The sequence below is a fragment of the Beta vulgaris genome, chromosome 3 (genome assembly GCF_026745355.1).
Source record: "Beta vulgaris subsp. vulgaris cultivar EL10 chromosome 3, EL10.2, whole genome shotgun sequence".
In the NCBI taxonomy this organism is placed as follows: Eukaryota; Viridiplantae; Streptophyta; class Magnoliopsida; order Caryophyllales; family Amaranthaceae; genus Beta; species Beta vulgaris.
Genome location: NC_079204.1, coordinates 10,751,615 through 10,767,712, shown reverse-complemented (window position 1 = coordinate 10,767,712; position 16,098 = coordinate 10,751,615). Strand labels below are relative to the sequence as shown.

The 16,098-nt window shown below is 36.3% G+C and overlaps 1 protein-coding gene across 1 annotated transcript; it reads right to left on the bottom strand.

The window, feature by feature from the left end:
- Positions 1-92: 92 nt before the first annotated feature.
- On the bottom strand, positions 93-4,192 carry LOC104906584 (hypothetical protein). The gene is made up of 3 exons (XM_010695357.3): positions 2,889-4,192; positions 2,571-2,719; positions 93-553 (listed from the first exon to the last, which is right to left on the bottom strand). Exons 1-3 carry the CDS (start codon positions 3,825-3,827, stop codon positions 301-303), a joined length of 1,341 nt encoding a protein of 446 aa, XP_010693659.2. The 5' UTR covers positions 3,828-4,192; the 3' UTR covers positions 93-300.
- Between the last annotated feature and the right edge of the window lie 11,906 nt (positions 4,193-16,098).

The window sequence follows — 16,098 nt, the reverse complement described above, 5'->3', positions numbered from 1 at the left end:
TATTAGCAGCAAATATTTACATTTTTAAGTTATCTTTTTTATGAAACTCGGTGAGAGACACAAAAACGTCAAAACAAATACAAGAGATAGGATAATCTGAAGAGTAGAAGAGCAGTAAACATAGATACTAAAATAGATTGAATTTACAACTGATAACATGACAGCCATGATTTGAGATTTCCAACCCAAAACAATCTCTAACCATTTGTAGAAACGAAGAAAATCATGGCTGGAAAATGATCCACTAGCAGTTTTGAACACCATAACCAGGCGAAGTTGCAAAGAAGATGATGTTAATGGTCACAGAAAACCTTCAATTGCGCGTCCTGCTACAATTTCACGGTACATATCCACTGCTTCTTGCATAATATGAGCTCGAGCTAATAACTGAGCACGCTTTTTCCCCGATGGATGAGTTGAGAGATATTCCGTCAGCGACGATGATTCACCAGAGATCTTACCCAGCTTCTCATATACTTGAGGTGCAATTCGTGGGTCGTATCCAGCAGAAGCCATCAGAAGCAGTCCAATGTAATCTGCTTCTATTTCCATTCTACACAAATAACGATACAAAATTGAAAAAAAGGACGCTTAAACAATTCGTATTTTGAAACAACATAAAGTCATAACAAAAGAAAAATCGAACCAAAACCAGCTTTCTTGCAAAAGCTTTTATAAACCAGCAACACAGAATGATAGATCTAAGGGTAGAAGAGCATGTTATCATGGGTTGACAATTCTCCCGCTTCGGCTCCCATATGAAAAAATTCCCATGCTAAGTCCACTCATACGAATAATGTTTTGGTGTTCGTTAGTGTCAGTGTGTAATGTTTTCTTGTCATCTTGTGTTTTAGGCTTGTTGCACATATGGGGTTAGGGGAACCTGGATCATAGCCTTAGGTATCCAGGCTAAGGTATACAGACATCGGATGAGCGAGCTCACTTGTGCCATCAGCCATCACAAACATGACTAAATGGTAAAACTATAGAAAACAAGTTAAATATGTTGAAGGATGAAAATGATCAGATAACTCTTTGGGTCAGGCCACACCACCAAAAGCGGCGGACCAATTTGGAAAAGGTGGATTGGAGATCTAATCATATGGCGACTTAAACCCGTAGTAAATTAGTCCAAATTGGATCAAGCGAGCAGCTGGCCATACTGGACGAGCTCTAGCCTCAATGAACTTTTTAACTCTTTAATTGACACCCTATGTTGCAAATGTCACATGTCACATGTACATCATGTTTCACCAGCTATTTTCCATTTTAAAAATACAAAGTAGAAAGAAAAAGCAATCTACGGAGAGGGATATGAAACAGGAGATGACAGTTTCCTCAGCAATAAGTCAAAAGTGAATTCAGTGAGCCACCTCCAAGTGGTACGTGCAATAAATTAAAGAGAGACCCTTTTCAGGTGAACCAAAATCCCCATAGTAAACAATGGTCACCAGAAACTAGTCATATTGGCAAGAATCTTTCAGAAAAGAGTGACCAGGACAAGATGTTCTTTATTCTAATGCATGAATAGAAGCACACAGAGAATGCGACTAGATCCACGTTAAAAGAATATGTCCATACTCAAAAACAAAATAATCACATTGGCAATTACTGCTTAAAGTTAAGGGAAAGGATATCAAATCTCAAAAGAATCTGGCACGAGTACTTTAGGTGATATGAAGAGTTTGAGTGACATAACATCCAAGTAACATAGGATGGAAGTTTATAAACGCACATTGCAATCCAGTTAGAAAATTCTGGAACTCTACGATTAAAACATTGCTAAGTATCAGTAAGTGTTAGAAACCAAAACAAACAAACAAATTCTGTTACTACGTTTGGTATGAGGGGTGGGGCAATGGTTTCCATTTCCTGAGGCCAACTGTTTCCACCCTATTATTACCTCCTTAACCCTATGATAATATGAAGTTATGAACACATTAGGTTACCCTCCTTAATCCCATAGTAATAACTAATAAGTGTTCCCTCAACGGTGGAACCAAACATCCAATTAAAAGTAACAGTTAACTTACCAATCCTTCCCTCTTTCCCTGAGTAGAACAGACCATGCAATTAGTCTCTAGTCTTTACATATCATACTCTCAAGTCACCTCCTTAGTCCTTACTGCTCTCCCTCCCACTCAAATCTAAAAGCACCAGTTAGTAGAAAACTATAACTCTTAAGGCTCAAACCATCTTCTCTTCCTTCAATTAAGAAGAAATTCATAAAACAAAGTTTTTCCCGAACAAGATACATAAGGTACAAAAACTACGGAAACGACTATGACAAGAAGCAACTCCCACATAAACCATAACAGTCTAGTGATTTTTGCTAAACATTCTCATGCTCAGGTTCCTCAATATCGTGGCCTTTCAACTGTGCAAAAATGGTACCAGTATTTCTCATTCAGTGTGATATCATCTAACCATCTTCTAACCAAGACGAAACAGAAGATTTAACTCAGTTACTTTAACATTGTGACACGTTACATTCTAAGGAACTCCATAAACCAGAAAGCCAATGCCAAAGTTAATCATCAAAAAAAACATTTTGGGAGTAACAGACTTACTTTCGGGAAAAGGGAAGCCTTAAAAGAAGATTTGACATTGCATTTGCAAAATCAGGCGCGATGAATTGATAAAGGATCAGTTGCAAGATTGCAAACCACATATTCTTTGTAATTTGTTCTGCAGAATGTCGAGCCACAGCATGTCCAACCTAACAGAAAGATTCCAGCACAAAACAAGACATTTATCATCTAACTCACCTAAAAATATCATCACTAATGTTTCATTTCATAAAATTCCTTAATTGTTCATATAACATAATCAATCAACCACTAATGTCAACCAAGATTGCATTTATGCAAAGCAAAGCTATAATATACCTCATGTCCAATAATTGTAGCCAATTCAGCATCTGATTTGAAATGCTTGAGCAATCCAGTGAAAACAACAATCTTCCCACCTGGTAAACAAAAGGCATTTACAACTGGTTCATTCACAACCAGAACTTCCCAATTCAAGCCCTCCAAATGGTTTGTAGTAGTCTTAGCCCCATGTTTCTCCCCCTTCTTCCTACTATCTTTCACCCACTTATCATCAAGAACCTCCTCCTCCTTATGCCAATCCCCTGGCACTTTCTCATCCATCCCCTCAGTTAATGCCTTCATAGTTTCATGCCCATCGATCTCATGATGGCTAACGCTTTCGGTGGCGTATCCAGGACTACTCCATGCTCTTTCATGGCTTATCCCTCTTTCTAATGACTCAATTATGTCTTTAGATATCAACCTAACCCTCACACTATCAGGGTGTATTGCAGGCAATATTTTCCCCTTAAACTCTTCCTTCATCTTCTCAAATTGAGAATCCCCAATTCTCCTCTCTAGGGTTCTTGACAAAAGTACAAGATGTTTCCTTTTTGTATAGGGCACAACTTCTGAATTGCCAAAATAAACAGTGATCACAACACCAGAACCAATCACTACTGCGATGAATATATGTCTAGGATTCTCAAACCAAGATTTAAAACCTCTTGGTTTAAAATGGTAAATTTGGTTTCTATCAACATGGTAATTTCTACTAGTAACACAAGAAAACAAGCTACTTTGATTCTGTTTGACCCCATTCAAATACCCAAATTTTGAAGAAATTGAAGGTGACCCAGAAATTACAGAAGACTTAAATTGATTGTAAAACAAAGAAGATGAATTGGAATTAATTCTTGGAATGGGAGATTGAACTGGACTTTTAGGCAATAATAACTTGGAATTCAAGCTTTTATAAGCATTGTAGACAAACCTTGATCTTCTGTACCATGCCATGATATTTGAAGGAGAAGATATGCTACCTTTGATCCAACTTCTTCAATTTCAGGGTCATTTATGAACTGGGTAGTAATGAAAAGATTGAAATTTTGGGTGATTTAAAATTATAGAATGAAAAATTTACAAGAATATGTTTCTTTTTTCCTTTCTTTCATCAAAATGATAAGAATAGAACTTAGAGGGCATGTCTGAAATCTGAATGAGCGAAAATGGAAAGAAAAGAAAGCGAATTTATTCGGGTGAAGCGGTGAATTAAGGCCTAAATGAGAAGAGTCTCGAAGTTTGTATGAGGGAGGTGGTGGAAGAAGAAAGAAAGAGTTGTTGTTTCATCACAGGACTAGCCCTAGGACTTAGGAGTAGTGTTCTTTGAAGTTTTCTTTCCGCAAAAGAAATTGCAAAAAGTATTTGGACCGGCTAATCGGCTATTCCACGAGTCCTTACTCCTTAGTGTGAAGTGTGACTTGCGCGAGAGTTGTTCTCGGCACGAGTGGTGCGCCCGCACCAAATAAAGGTGCGCCCGCACCAGGTCAGGTGCGCCCGCACCAAGTAATGGTGCGCCCGCACAGTCACGACGACAAATTTCAAGAAGTGAGGCAGAAACTTTGGTGCTCCCGCACTCAAGGCATGTGCGCCCGCACATCAGGCTGGTGCTCCCGCACTAGATGATGGTGCTCCCGCACCTATCGGGGAGGCGAAATTTTTCCGGGCTTTTTTTTTTATCTTACGACTTAGGGCTTGTATCTTAGACTTCATATAAATATGTTTTGTCATATTTAGGGTTTCTTAACCACAAAATACTAGAGAGAGAGATTAGAGAAAACACAATAGAGAAGATTAGAGAGAGTCTTTGAGATTCAATTGGAAATCCATTCAATTGAATCTTGCCTATTGTATTTGTAATCGTCTCGTTCATAGTGAAGCGATCTTTTTCCCTGCCTTGAGGACGTAGCTATCACGTTGATAGTGAACCTCGTTAAATCTGTGTGTCATTTATTCGCTTTCTTGTTTTTCTTGTGTGTGTGCTTGGTTGTTGTGAATTCTTGTTGGTTTAATTAAACGCTTCCGCATAACAAGTGGTATCAAGAGCTACAGGTTAACACCGGGGTTAATCGCTTTTGGGACATGGCAACAACAACCTTAAAGATCGACAAGTTTACGGGAAGGAATAGTTTTGGGCTATGGCAGATAAAGATGAGAGCTTTATTGAAACAACAAGGTATCTGGAAACCATTGATTAAGGGTTTCACAACGACATCAAAAGAGGGAAATCTGACTGGTCTAACTGAGGCTGAGTTGGAATCTATGGAGGAAAGAGCAACTCCACTATCTTGCTATGCTTGGCGGACGATGTCATCACAGAAGTTGCAGATGAAATCACGGCTGCAGGTTTGTGGTTGAAACTGGAGAGCTTGTACATGACAAAGTCGCTCACAAACAAATTGCTATTGAAGCAAAGGTTGTTTGGCCTACGCATGAGAGAAGGTATGTCCCTAAAAGATCATCTCGATCGTTTGAATTCTATTTTACTGACTTGCGTAATTTAGATGTTAAGATTGAGGATGAGGATGCTGCGTTGATATTGTTGGTTTCATTGTCAAGTAGCTATGAACATTTTGTAGAGTCTTTTGTGGTTGGAAAAGACACTGTGTCCCTAGAGGAGGTAAAGTCGGCACTTTACACAGGAATTGCGTCATAAAGCAACTGGTGATATGGTAGAGGATCGTGATTATTCTGCAGGTTTGGTAGCAAATGCTGAGAAAAATAAGGGAGATTCGAGTAGGGATAGGAGAAAACCTAGGTCGAAGGGCCCTAAAAGTAGTGATCTTTGCATTATTGTAAAGAACCGGGTCATTGGAAGAGTGAATGTCCTAAGAAGGATGGTTCGGCTTCTTTTGCAAAACAAAATAAGGTTACTACGATTCTGAGGAGGATTTAGCTCTAATTGTCCATGAGGAGAAACGCTTAGAAGATAAGTGGGTTCTAGATAGTGGATGTTCTTCACATATGTGTTCTGACAAGGAGATGTTTTCGACCTATAGCTTATGCAAGAGTAGTGTTACTTTGGGTGACAATACGGTGTGTGAGGTGGTTGGAGTAGGCTCTGTGAGGTTTAGAATGCATGATGGGAGAGTTAAGGATCTTAGAGGCGTGAGGCATGTTCCACAACTTAAGAGAAATCTTATATCTCTTGGGATGTTAGACCGTAAGGGTTTTATTCCAAGGAGGGGATGGAGTTTTGCGTGTGGTGAAGGGTTCTTGTGAGTTACTTCGTGGCGTGAAGTCAGGTGTGGGTAACTTGTATGATTTGCAGGGTACGCACTGGCTAGAGATGATTCTGAGTTGAAGCTGCATTCTGGGTTGAAAAATGATGGTCTGAGTGTGAGGTGGAGCTTATGGGGGCTTCTTCACAGGTTGAGAGGTCAGAGTCAACGGGAAATGAGTTCAACAACCGGGTTTGAGAGTACTACTTGGAGGATGAGAGTGTCAACAATGAGGTAGAGTTTGTGGGAACTTCTACACAACTGGTTGAAACTAAGGGTCATCAAGAAGAACAACCAAGGGTCTCTCAGCAGCAGATTGGTATGATAAGGTTCGGTTCTATCGATACTTGTGTGCCAGCTTATAGCTATGGGATCTCGAGCGACATGTCTTTGCCAGGGAGTGTTGTGTTGAGAGGTGATTCTGGGAGAAGTCACCAAGAGATAGCTAGATTGGAACTCCGGGAGGAGTTACCTGCGTTCCAGTGAGAACGGGGTGGAGGCAGCATAGAAGAACTTCGACGGAAGTTTCCCCTGCGCCAAAGGTGATTTGTTTTGGGTACTTAGACGTAAGTGCAAATGGCTCTAGTTGGAGCAACTGGCATGGTACTGGCTCGTTTTGATTAAGGTGGAGCTAGTGTGTTTGTGGTTCAGTTAAGGCGATTTGATTTCCGACGGGTAATAAATTGGGTTTCAAGTGAATGCGCAACATGGGTCTCATAGGCTGTGAGATTGGGTCGTTCATGATGAGTGGTCAGTGATCTTGGCGAGATTGGGTGAGACTCATATGAGGGCAAGCCTGGCATCGAGTGAAAGATGCATGAGCATGAGGGAAAAGGAGTATCTCGCGTACTGTTGCAGAGGTACATGATGTGTTGATGGTTTCGAGGTGGAGTCGTGTGGTAGATGCAAGTCAAGGTGGAGATTTGTGAAGTGTGACTTGCGCGAGAGTTGTTCTCGGCACGAGTGGTGCGCCCGCACCAAATAAAGGTGCGCCCGCACCAGGTCAGGTGCGCCCGCACCAGGTCAGGTGCGCCCGCACCAGGTCAGGTGCGCCCGCACCAGGTCAGGTGCGCCCGCACCAGGTCAGGTGCGCCCGCACCAGGTCAGGTGCGCCCGCACCAGGTCAGGTGCGCCCGCACAGTCACGACGACAGATTTCAAGAAGTGAGGCAGAAACTTTGGTGCTCCCGCACTCAAGGCATGTGCGCCCGCACATCAGGCTGGTGCTCCCGCACCAAATGATGGTGCTCCCGCACCTATCGGGGAGGCGAAATTTTTCCGGGCTTTTTTTTTTTATCTTACGACTTAGGGCTTGTATCTTAGACTTCATATAAATATGTTTTGTCATATTTAGGGTTTCTTAACCACAAAATACTAGAGAGAGAGATTAGAGAAAACACAATAGAGAAGATTAGAGAGAGTCTTTGAGATTCAATTGGAAATCCATTCAATTGAATCTTGCCTATTGTATTTGTAATCGTCTCGTTCATAGTGAAGCGATCTTTTTCCCTGCCTTGAGGACGTAGCTATCACGTTGATAGTGAACCTCGTTAAATATGTGTGTCATTTATTCGCTTTCTTGTTTTCTTGTGTGTGTGCTTGGTTGTTGTGAATTCTTGTTGGTTTAATTAAACGCTTCCGCATAACACTTACCTATGCCATGAGCTCATAGTCATAGTCATCTACTCTTCAAAAGAAATTGAACATGGGAAAAACAAAAGGCTCAATTGATGTTAGTTCACTAAGGGGAGAATATGAGCATGAAATTTGCTCATTTTAATAGAGTTTAATATTTGAGGTGTGCGTATTAGAGACAATTGATACATGAAATAGACATATCTAAAATGTGTTGACAAGAGGCAACATATGTAAATAGTAAATTACACATTTTAGCTTACAATAGAAGAAACTATAACGAGACTACTATATATTTGCCATCATTATATTGCTCATTCGTAATACAAACACACAAATTTGTGTTTGGTATCTATTATTTTCAACAATGGATCCAAGATATTGATTTCAAGTTGTCATAGCCTCATAGGTCTTAAGAGGCTGATAATTTAGGGTTGTGGAATCAACAATTACCATATTTTTTTAATGGCTCAATGAAAAAATAGATAAATTTCTATATTTAATTGGGATGTCATGAGCCATCGATTAACTCGATATAGGTCCTGAACTGATTATCTCTTCATTTGTGCAAATAAGATGTTTATCTATATCAAAATTTAAATGTCCAAGGTATATCCAACTAGAATAATTTATTTTATTAATAACTCCGATTATAAGATTTCTGGAATGCTCGTAGTATCTTAAACTTTTACGTTCTTATCTCATTTTGCACGAAGAACTTCCCATTATAATACTTAATGCTTATAAAATATTCCCTTTCGTTTTTACAAGCTTACCAATTTTGACTTTCTACACTCTTCACATACATGACTTTGACTATCTCTTGCAATTTGTACTTAAAGAAAGTTATAGTCACGTGAGATTTTGTTAGATTCATCTCAATGTGAATAATCTAAATATCATTTTTTTTTTGTAATTTTTGCTTATCAATAGTTAGATATAGGAAAATTTGCCAAAGCAAACCTTTTACAAATCATATTTTACGAGGGACAACCTTTTAAAAAAAATCCTGGCAACGACTTAAGACCTTAAATGTAATTTTTTTATGAGAAACAACCTTAGTCTATTTTCCAACGTTGACCAACTGATCCGGCGTTGACTTGTATTTTGCTTCATTTTCAGCCTTTTCCCTCGATTTCTCCCTAATTGTTACCCTTAACCACCACCCTGCATCATCTTTAACCCTCGCACCACCAGCGAAATTAGCCGCTAGTCATGCCCCCATTGGCAACCACCTCCACTCCACCCAGAAAACACCAAAACCTAGAAAACTACCGACACCACAACCACCATCCGAACCCTAAAAATACCATCACCACAAGAAGCACCGCCACCACCATTTGAACCCCAAAAGATACCATCACACCACCTTCAAAATTCAAACCCACTATTCAAACCACAACCACCATCAAATTCGAACCCGCAATTCCAATTGTCACCATTACCAAATTCGAACCAAAACCACCCAAAATTCACCATCACCACCAAGTGAAATGGTTGCGAAGAGGGGGGAGAGAGATATAGTAGGTTTGTGTTTCGATGTTGGTGGTGGTGCTATGGTTGAAGGTTGGTTTGGGGTTTAGTGAAGAGAGATATGGTGGTCGATGAGTTTCAATGTTGGTGGTGGTGTGGTTGATGTTGGTGGGATTGGGGTTTGGTGAAGTGAGAAACATATTGTGTATGGGGTGGTTCAGATGGGGTGGTTGGGGTAGGGTGGTTCAGGTGGGTGGAGGTGGTTTCGAGGTGGGATTAGGGCTGAGGCGAGGGTAGTTCATGTGAGTAAGGATGGGGGAGATGGTCCAAATGGAGCGAACCCCGAGTCACGTGACTAACGTATGAGAGTCAACACCGGAATTCGGTTGGTCAATGTTGGAAAGTAGAGCAAGATTGTTTCCCACAAAAAAGTTTATGTTTAAGGTCTTAAGTTGACAAAAAAATTTCAAAAGGTTATTTCTCACAAAAAGTGATATATGAAAGGTCTGTTAACAAATTTCGCTTAGATATATTAAGGTGTAAATTAGTGCATTGACAAAAATGGGTAAACTAATAAAAAATCGTAGGGAGTATTCCCTAAAACAACTTTAAATGCTAATAATTACCATACTTAACAATTTAAGTCTCCAATATACTACTTTAAATATTATAAAAGTTACAAAAGGTTAATATGCAAACATAAATTGAGAATATTATCTAACAAGATCAACATGGTCTTGATTTTATGAGAAAACTAGTTATTAGGCTCGGGCTATGTCCCGGGTAAGAAAAAAATTTCATTTATTAATATAATACTTTATGATAGTAACACTAAATACAACTTAGCCTAGTGATTAAAACTTGAGTATATGTGATAAGTCATTTTTATATAGTTTTTTAGATGCATTTAGTTGCATTTTATGGTCTGTTTGGATTTAAGCATTTCATTTGAAATGCTGGATTTGACCAAATAACATGTTTGGATAACCCAAATATTTGGATTTGGAATTAGCCCAATTCCAACCTACTTAAAACATAAGCCCATATTTGAGAATTTGAAATCCAGTATCAAAACTTGTAATTTGAAATCCAAAAAAACGTTATCTCCTACACTGAGCTTTCTCTCTCTTCTGTGTTGGGCTTTGTCTCTCCTCAAGTTTTCTCACGTGGTGACTCGCAAGCTTTCTCTCTCCTCAAGCTTTCTCACTCGCGAGCTTTCTCTCTCCTCAAGCTTTCTTACTCGCAAGCTTTTCTCTTTTCTCATCTATCACCAAATTCTTACTTTCTCTCTGCTATCTTTTTTTTAATTTAAAATTTTACGTTATTTTCAGCCATGGATCTGTTTATTCAAGCTTCGTATTTCTCTCTAGATCTCGAATTTCGATAACCTCGGTACTGTTTTTTAGTGTTGTACAGTTTTCGATTTCGAATTGTCAACAACTAGACATGAAAGTTTCATGTTGTTCCCTCCATTGCGGCCATGGATTTTGCAAAAAGCTTCAGAAATATGGGGAAAGAAAGAGGAGAGAGAAAGAAAGGAGAGAATCCTTAACAGTAGGGAGAAGCTTATTAGTTGATTTTTTTTTATAAAAAAAATCCCCAATTTGGAAATGTAATCACATGGATTTTAGAAACATGGTAATCAGAATCATGAATTTCAAATTCTTAGCTTTGCCAAACAGATGAATTGAAATTGAATGTTGGGATTTCAATTTCCAAAATTGAAATCAAAGAATTGAAATGAATTCAAAGTTTCCAAACACTACCTTAGAGCATTTAGTTTCATATTTAGGTTCATTGTTGCATTGTATTCTTAAGTTATGCTTTTCTATTCCTATTCGATATGTTTTCTTGTTTTTGATGAATTTCAGGCATTGATGACGTATTTGGAGTATGATTAGCTAAACTTGAGGATTAGATACACTCGGAAAGAAGCTACAATGAATAAGGATCGTATGGATATGTCATAGTAGGAGTTTGAGCAAAAACGAAGCGGAAAATCATTAGAAGAAATGTGAAAAAGAGTCACGTCTACTCTTCTGATCATAACTTTTGATGTGATTCTTAGAATCGAGTAATTCCACCAGATTTGGAAACTAGACTTGAAGATCTTTCCAACGATAGGTGGCACGCCCCGGGGAGACTTCTATTCAAGAAGTTATGCCTTTTTGAAGTTGGGCTGTGTCTGCTAGAATCTGTCACACGTACGCGCGGATCACTAATTCGCCTATTAATGATTTAATCAAGACTTTCCTTATCTTGTAAATTACTTTCCAAGTCATATTAGGTTATTGAATATTTATTTAGATAGGTTTCATTCTTTCTCTCTCCTCACCCCCTCTCACGTTATTCTTAGGTGTTGTTTAGTTGGAAGCTATTTCCCTTGGAAATACAAATTCCTAGGAAATACATTATGGGTGTTGTGTTTGGTTGGAGGGAAATGGAAGAAGCATAGGAAATACAAATTTCAAGGGAAATAGAATTTCCCATGAAACATGGGAAATCACTCACCAAGCCCCCCCTCCCCTTGGTGAGTAATTTCCTAGGAAATGCAATTTCCTATGGTGTCAACCAAACAATTTTGTCTAATTCCTAGAAAATTAACAAGGGAAAAAATTTCCCATGAAATGTAAATTCCCATGGGAAATTACTTCCCATGTGAACCAAACGAGGCCTTAGTTTTTAGTTTTCTCCTCTCTTTCTCTCTAGTTTTTAGTGTAAACCCTAGTTTCTTTTATCTATGGTTAAGTTCAACCCTAGTATGATTTAATTCATGATTGTTTCTTTAAATTCTCATATTAATTGTTGATTGTTCTTGCTTAATTGATTGTGCATATTCCAATACTAGATTAGGCATAACTAGTATTGTTCTAAATCCATTGTCTTGATCACAACGGGAGTTGGATTTTGACGGATTTGAGTATTTCAATTAAGGACATGAAGTTCTCCACGGGAGTAGGTAGAATGGATTGTTAGGAAGTTAAAGTGCCGCGTTCAATGTCTTTAATTTGCATGATTCCACGGGAGTAGGCTTGAATGCATATTAGAGAAGCCATAGATACTCGGGAGAGGTCTATGGTACTTTATAGGGTGGACTTTTCCTTGTGAACATTTAATTGATTAGTTTGGGATAGGAATTATTTTGTATTATTTCGCGCTAGTGGGATACTTAACTGTAGAGTCTTTCATTTATTTATTGATTAGTATAGTTGATTCGATGATCATTGTTATTAATCTCCTTTAGTCTTACCATTATTTAAGGACTAATCATAGAACAACTTTCTCTCTGTGGGATCGACTCTGACTTACCCTACTACATAGTTAGGAGGATTAGTTAGGTTATTTATTTTTGTTAGGTGCGCGACACGCCTATCAATATGTACTTGAGATCTCGAGATCAAACCATATACTATGCAATTTCTTAATTTTTTTTATTGTACATGGATTACATGAACTAAAACTCCCTAGGGAGAGCGCCACGTGACACAGTTTCTTATTTTCGCACGCCTTTTAATATATTTTTATAGATATTGGTAACTATCTGCATAATCCAAAAAAATAAAAAAAAGTGTAATTTAGTATCCAAAATCCTAATGTTACTTAATTTAGAATCATATGCAACTTTCATGGTACAAATTGAAGAATATTTTCCCAAAATATGGCTCATTCAGAAAATAATTCCATCTTTACCATAAAGGCAAAAATAATTTTCCATCTACCTCTAGTCCTCTACGTAGGATGGGTTGGATCTTGGGGATCCCGTCAAAATAAATATGATATATGTCCTATAATAAATAGAAAATTAGTCAAATTTATTGGGAATATGATGATTTTAAAAACCAACAACTATAATCGAAAATTATTTTTTTGGTTTCCTGTTTTTGGTTTTTAGTTTTCAAAATAACTAAAAATTGAAAACAAAAGACGATAACAAACAGGATATGAGTTAGCAAATTTGTTGTTTTTATCAAAACCGCTAACTCAGAGGTTGTTGCTATCATTTATTGTTTCCCCTTTTAAAAAATAAAAACCAAAAATAGAGACATTGAAAATAAAAAAAGTCGTTTACAATTTTCAGTTGTTAGTTTTCAAAATTGACATTTTTAGTATAAACATGACTAATTTTATGTTTATCATATTCTTTATCATATGACTTTTACATTCATAAAACGCAAAACACTAAATTAGCACACATGTCGAGAGAGTTTGTAGTTTTAAGTTAAGATATTTTGTGGTGTAACTAAACTAACTTATGGGTTTTGGCGTTTTGCATCGAAGTTTTGAAGATGATAGCAACTCCTTCTCTTTCCAATTTGGACCGAGTCTAGTCAAATATTTTCAATTTCAAAGCAAAGTAAGATTGTTTCCTAGAATAACATTATTATTGGAAAAAAAATTCAAATTAAAAGAAATATGAGTAATTAAGTACCAATAATAAATCTAATAAATAAACTAATTTGTCATTCACCAATTAGAGTTGACAATTAGGTCGGGTTAGGTTAGGTTCGGATCGACCTGACTTTTATTTCAGGTCAATTACTCCTAACCCAAACACAAACCCGACCTGATTTTAATTCTAGGTCAAAAACCTTAATCTAAACTAGACCTACAACCCAATATGCCTGATTTATATATTACTAGCATTTTTTGCACGCGATGCGTGCTTGAATTCTTTTCAAGACATGAACTCGATTTTTTTCGACTTATGTAAAAGTCAAAATTTGAACATTAGACAAACAAAGTATAATTTTTTTAGTTACAAAATTTAATTGGTTTAGTCTCTGTCACTTAAGTCTCTCACCAGTCTCTTTTCTTTTTTTACTTTCAAGGTCAAAATTCTATGAACAAAATAGAAATTTTATTAATTTATCTATGATTTCTAATATTATAATTTTTTAGTTGATTTTTAAATTAAGTACACTACTTCATATATTGTGAAGAAAGTGGACACTTGGATTTCAAGTCAAATTTTTGTGAGTATGTATTGACGTGGTAGTGTATTGGTTGTAGTTTGTAAGTTAATTTTTTGTTTTTGTAAAGTTTCATCATTTGGTGATTTGTATAATGTAAATTATGCAATTCTATGTTTAAGTTGACTTGTGATGATTGTTATAATTTTATTTCCAGTATTTTTATTTAATCTCCCTTTGGTTTTAAGTGGATTTGTAATTTACAAAGGAAAAGGGTAAAATAGTCTCTTCATTCGGGGACCCATAGCCCCTCCCTCCCTTATATAATAGAGATATGTTGTACTTTAATTCTTGAATGATATTTACATAAATCTTTTTACCTTGATAATTAATTGCTATATATAATAGAAAGAGATAGGTCCAAATATAAGTAAAAGTTTATTATATATAGGAAACACTATAAAAAGTAAATAATATTTTTTTCCTTGTCTAACTTCTAAATTATGATTTCACTACAAATACACCTCAGGTTTTTTTCCTTGTCTAACTTCTAAATTAGTTTGCACACATTGATATTTAAAAATTTTCATCGTTTCAATTTTTGTCCTTTTCTAAATTTTAACACTTTGAGCTTCAATTATATTTGAAATGAAATTTTGATTTTTTTCATACACAATTTGATATTGGATTTTTTTTTGTAGAAAAACAAAAATCGTTACTTTTCGCAAATTAATTTAGTTTTTTTTTCTGAAAATGGATTTTTGCAAAAATTGTTCGCAAAAAGTTTGATTTATTTTGTTTTTTCAAAATTTATTTCTGAACATGGATTTTTTGCAAAAGTTATGGGCAAAAATTTTAATATTGGCATTTTTTTTAGAAAAAAACTAAATTTGTTTTATATGAAAATGAATTAAATTTAAGTCTATTGTATAAAAGCCCTTTTGAACTCATTGTTGTCATCTCCATTTTTTTAATTACATAACGTCAACTAATTTGCTATTGTTTATTTCAACTTTGTGAAATAATTTTGAAGGTTAAAGAATTATGTACCTTTTTCGAAGTTCGCAAATTGCCGATGGATGAATGTGTGATATCGCCGTCAAAATCTATGCTTTTCTCAAATTTGTGTTTATATGTGTAACTTTTGTGAGTATGTAATTGTGAATGGTTCTTGAGAACAGTGATTTGTAAGTAAATTTTTGTAGTAAAGTTTTTGTATGTATTGACGTTCTAGGTTATTAGTTTTACTTTGTATGTTAATTTTAAGTTTTAATAAAGTTTCCTGATTATTTGAGTGATTTGCGTGATTTTTATACATGATTTTCTTAATTATGAGTGATTTGTAAATTTCTTCTTTTAAGTGATTTGTGAGTGATTTGTGAGTGAGTGTTAAATTAATTTTCGGTAGTTTTTTTGAGTCCCGATTCTAATTTTGAGATTCCTTTTGTAATTTAGAAAGGGAAGGGGGGCAAAATAGTCAGTTCAAAAGAGGACACCATAGTTCCCCCCTTCCCTTATATAATAGAGATGATTGCAATAATCATAAATTATAAATTCAAAACATTGCAAATCCTAACTTTAAATGCTAATTAAATCAAATTAAAGATTCAAACTTCAAAGTCATGAGTTTGCCACCGGCTTTAAATTAAGAAATGGTGTTTGTTATACAAGTTTATAATTAGGAAATAAGTGACATAAGTTATAAAAAGTCAGGTTAATTTCAAGTTAATCCAATCCAAATCTAACCCAAATTCTAAATCAAGTTGTTCGAGTTATTTTCGAATTTAAAAGGTCAACCTTAACCTAATCCATTAAGTTTTAAGTCGGATTGAGTCAACCTATCTTTAATTTCAGATAAATAATCTCAATCCAAAAATTTCAAGTTTGATTCAAATCAAGTTATTATACCGGATAAGTTTTTACGAGCCCTCCCACCAATAGAAATGTAGTGTAGTCGTGTTCGTGTAGACTATAATAGCTCCCATAGACC

Coding starts and splice junctions, on each gene's coding strand:
- LOC104906584 (XM_010695357.3), bottom strand. CDS start 3,827: ATGGCATGGTACAGAAGATCAAGGTTTGTCTACAATGCTTATAAAAGC. Junction 2,720..2,888: donor CTACAATTATTGGACATGAG/GTATATTATAGC, acceptor TCTTTCTGTTAG/GTTGGACATGCTGTGGCTCG. Junction 554..2,570: donor AGGCTTCCCTTTTCCCGAAA/GTAAGTCTGTTA, acceptor TTATTTGTGTAG/AATGGAAATAGAAGCAGATT.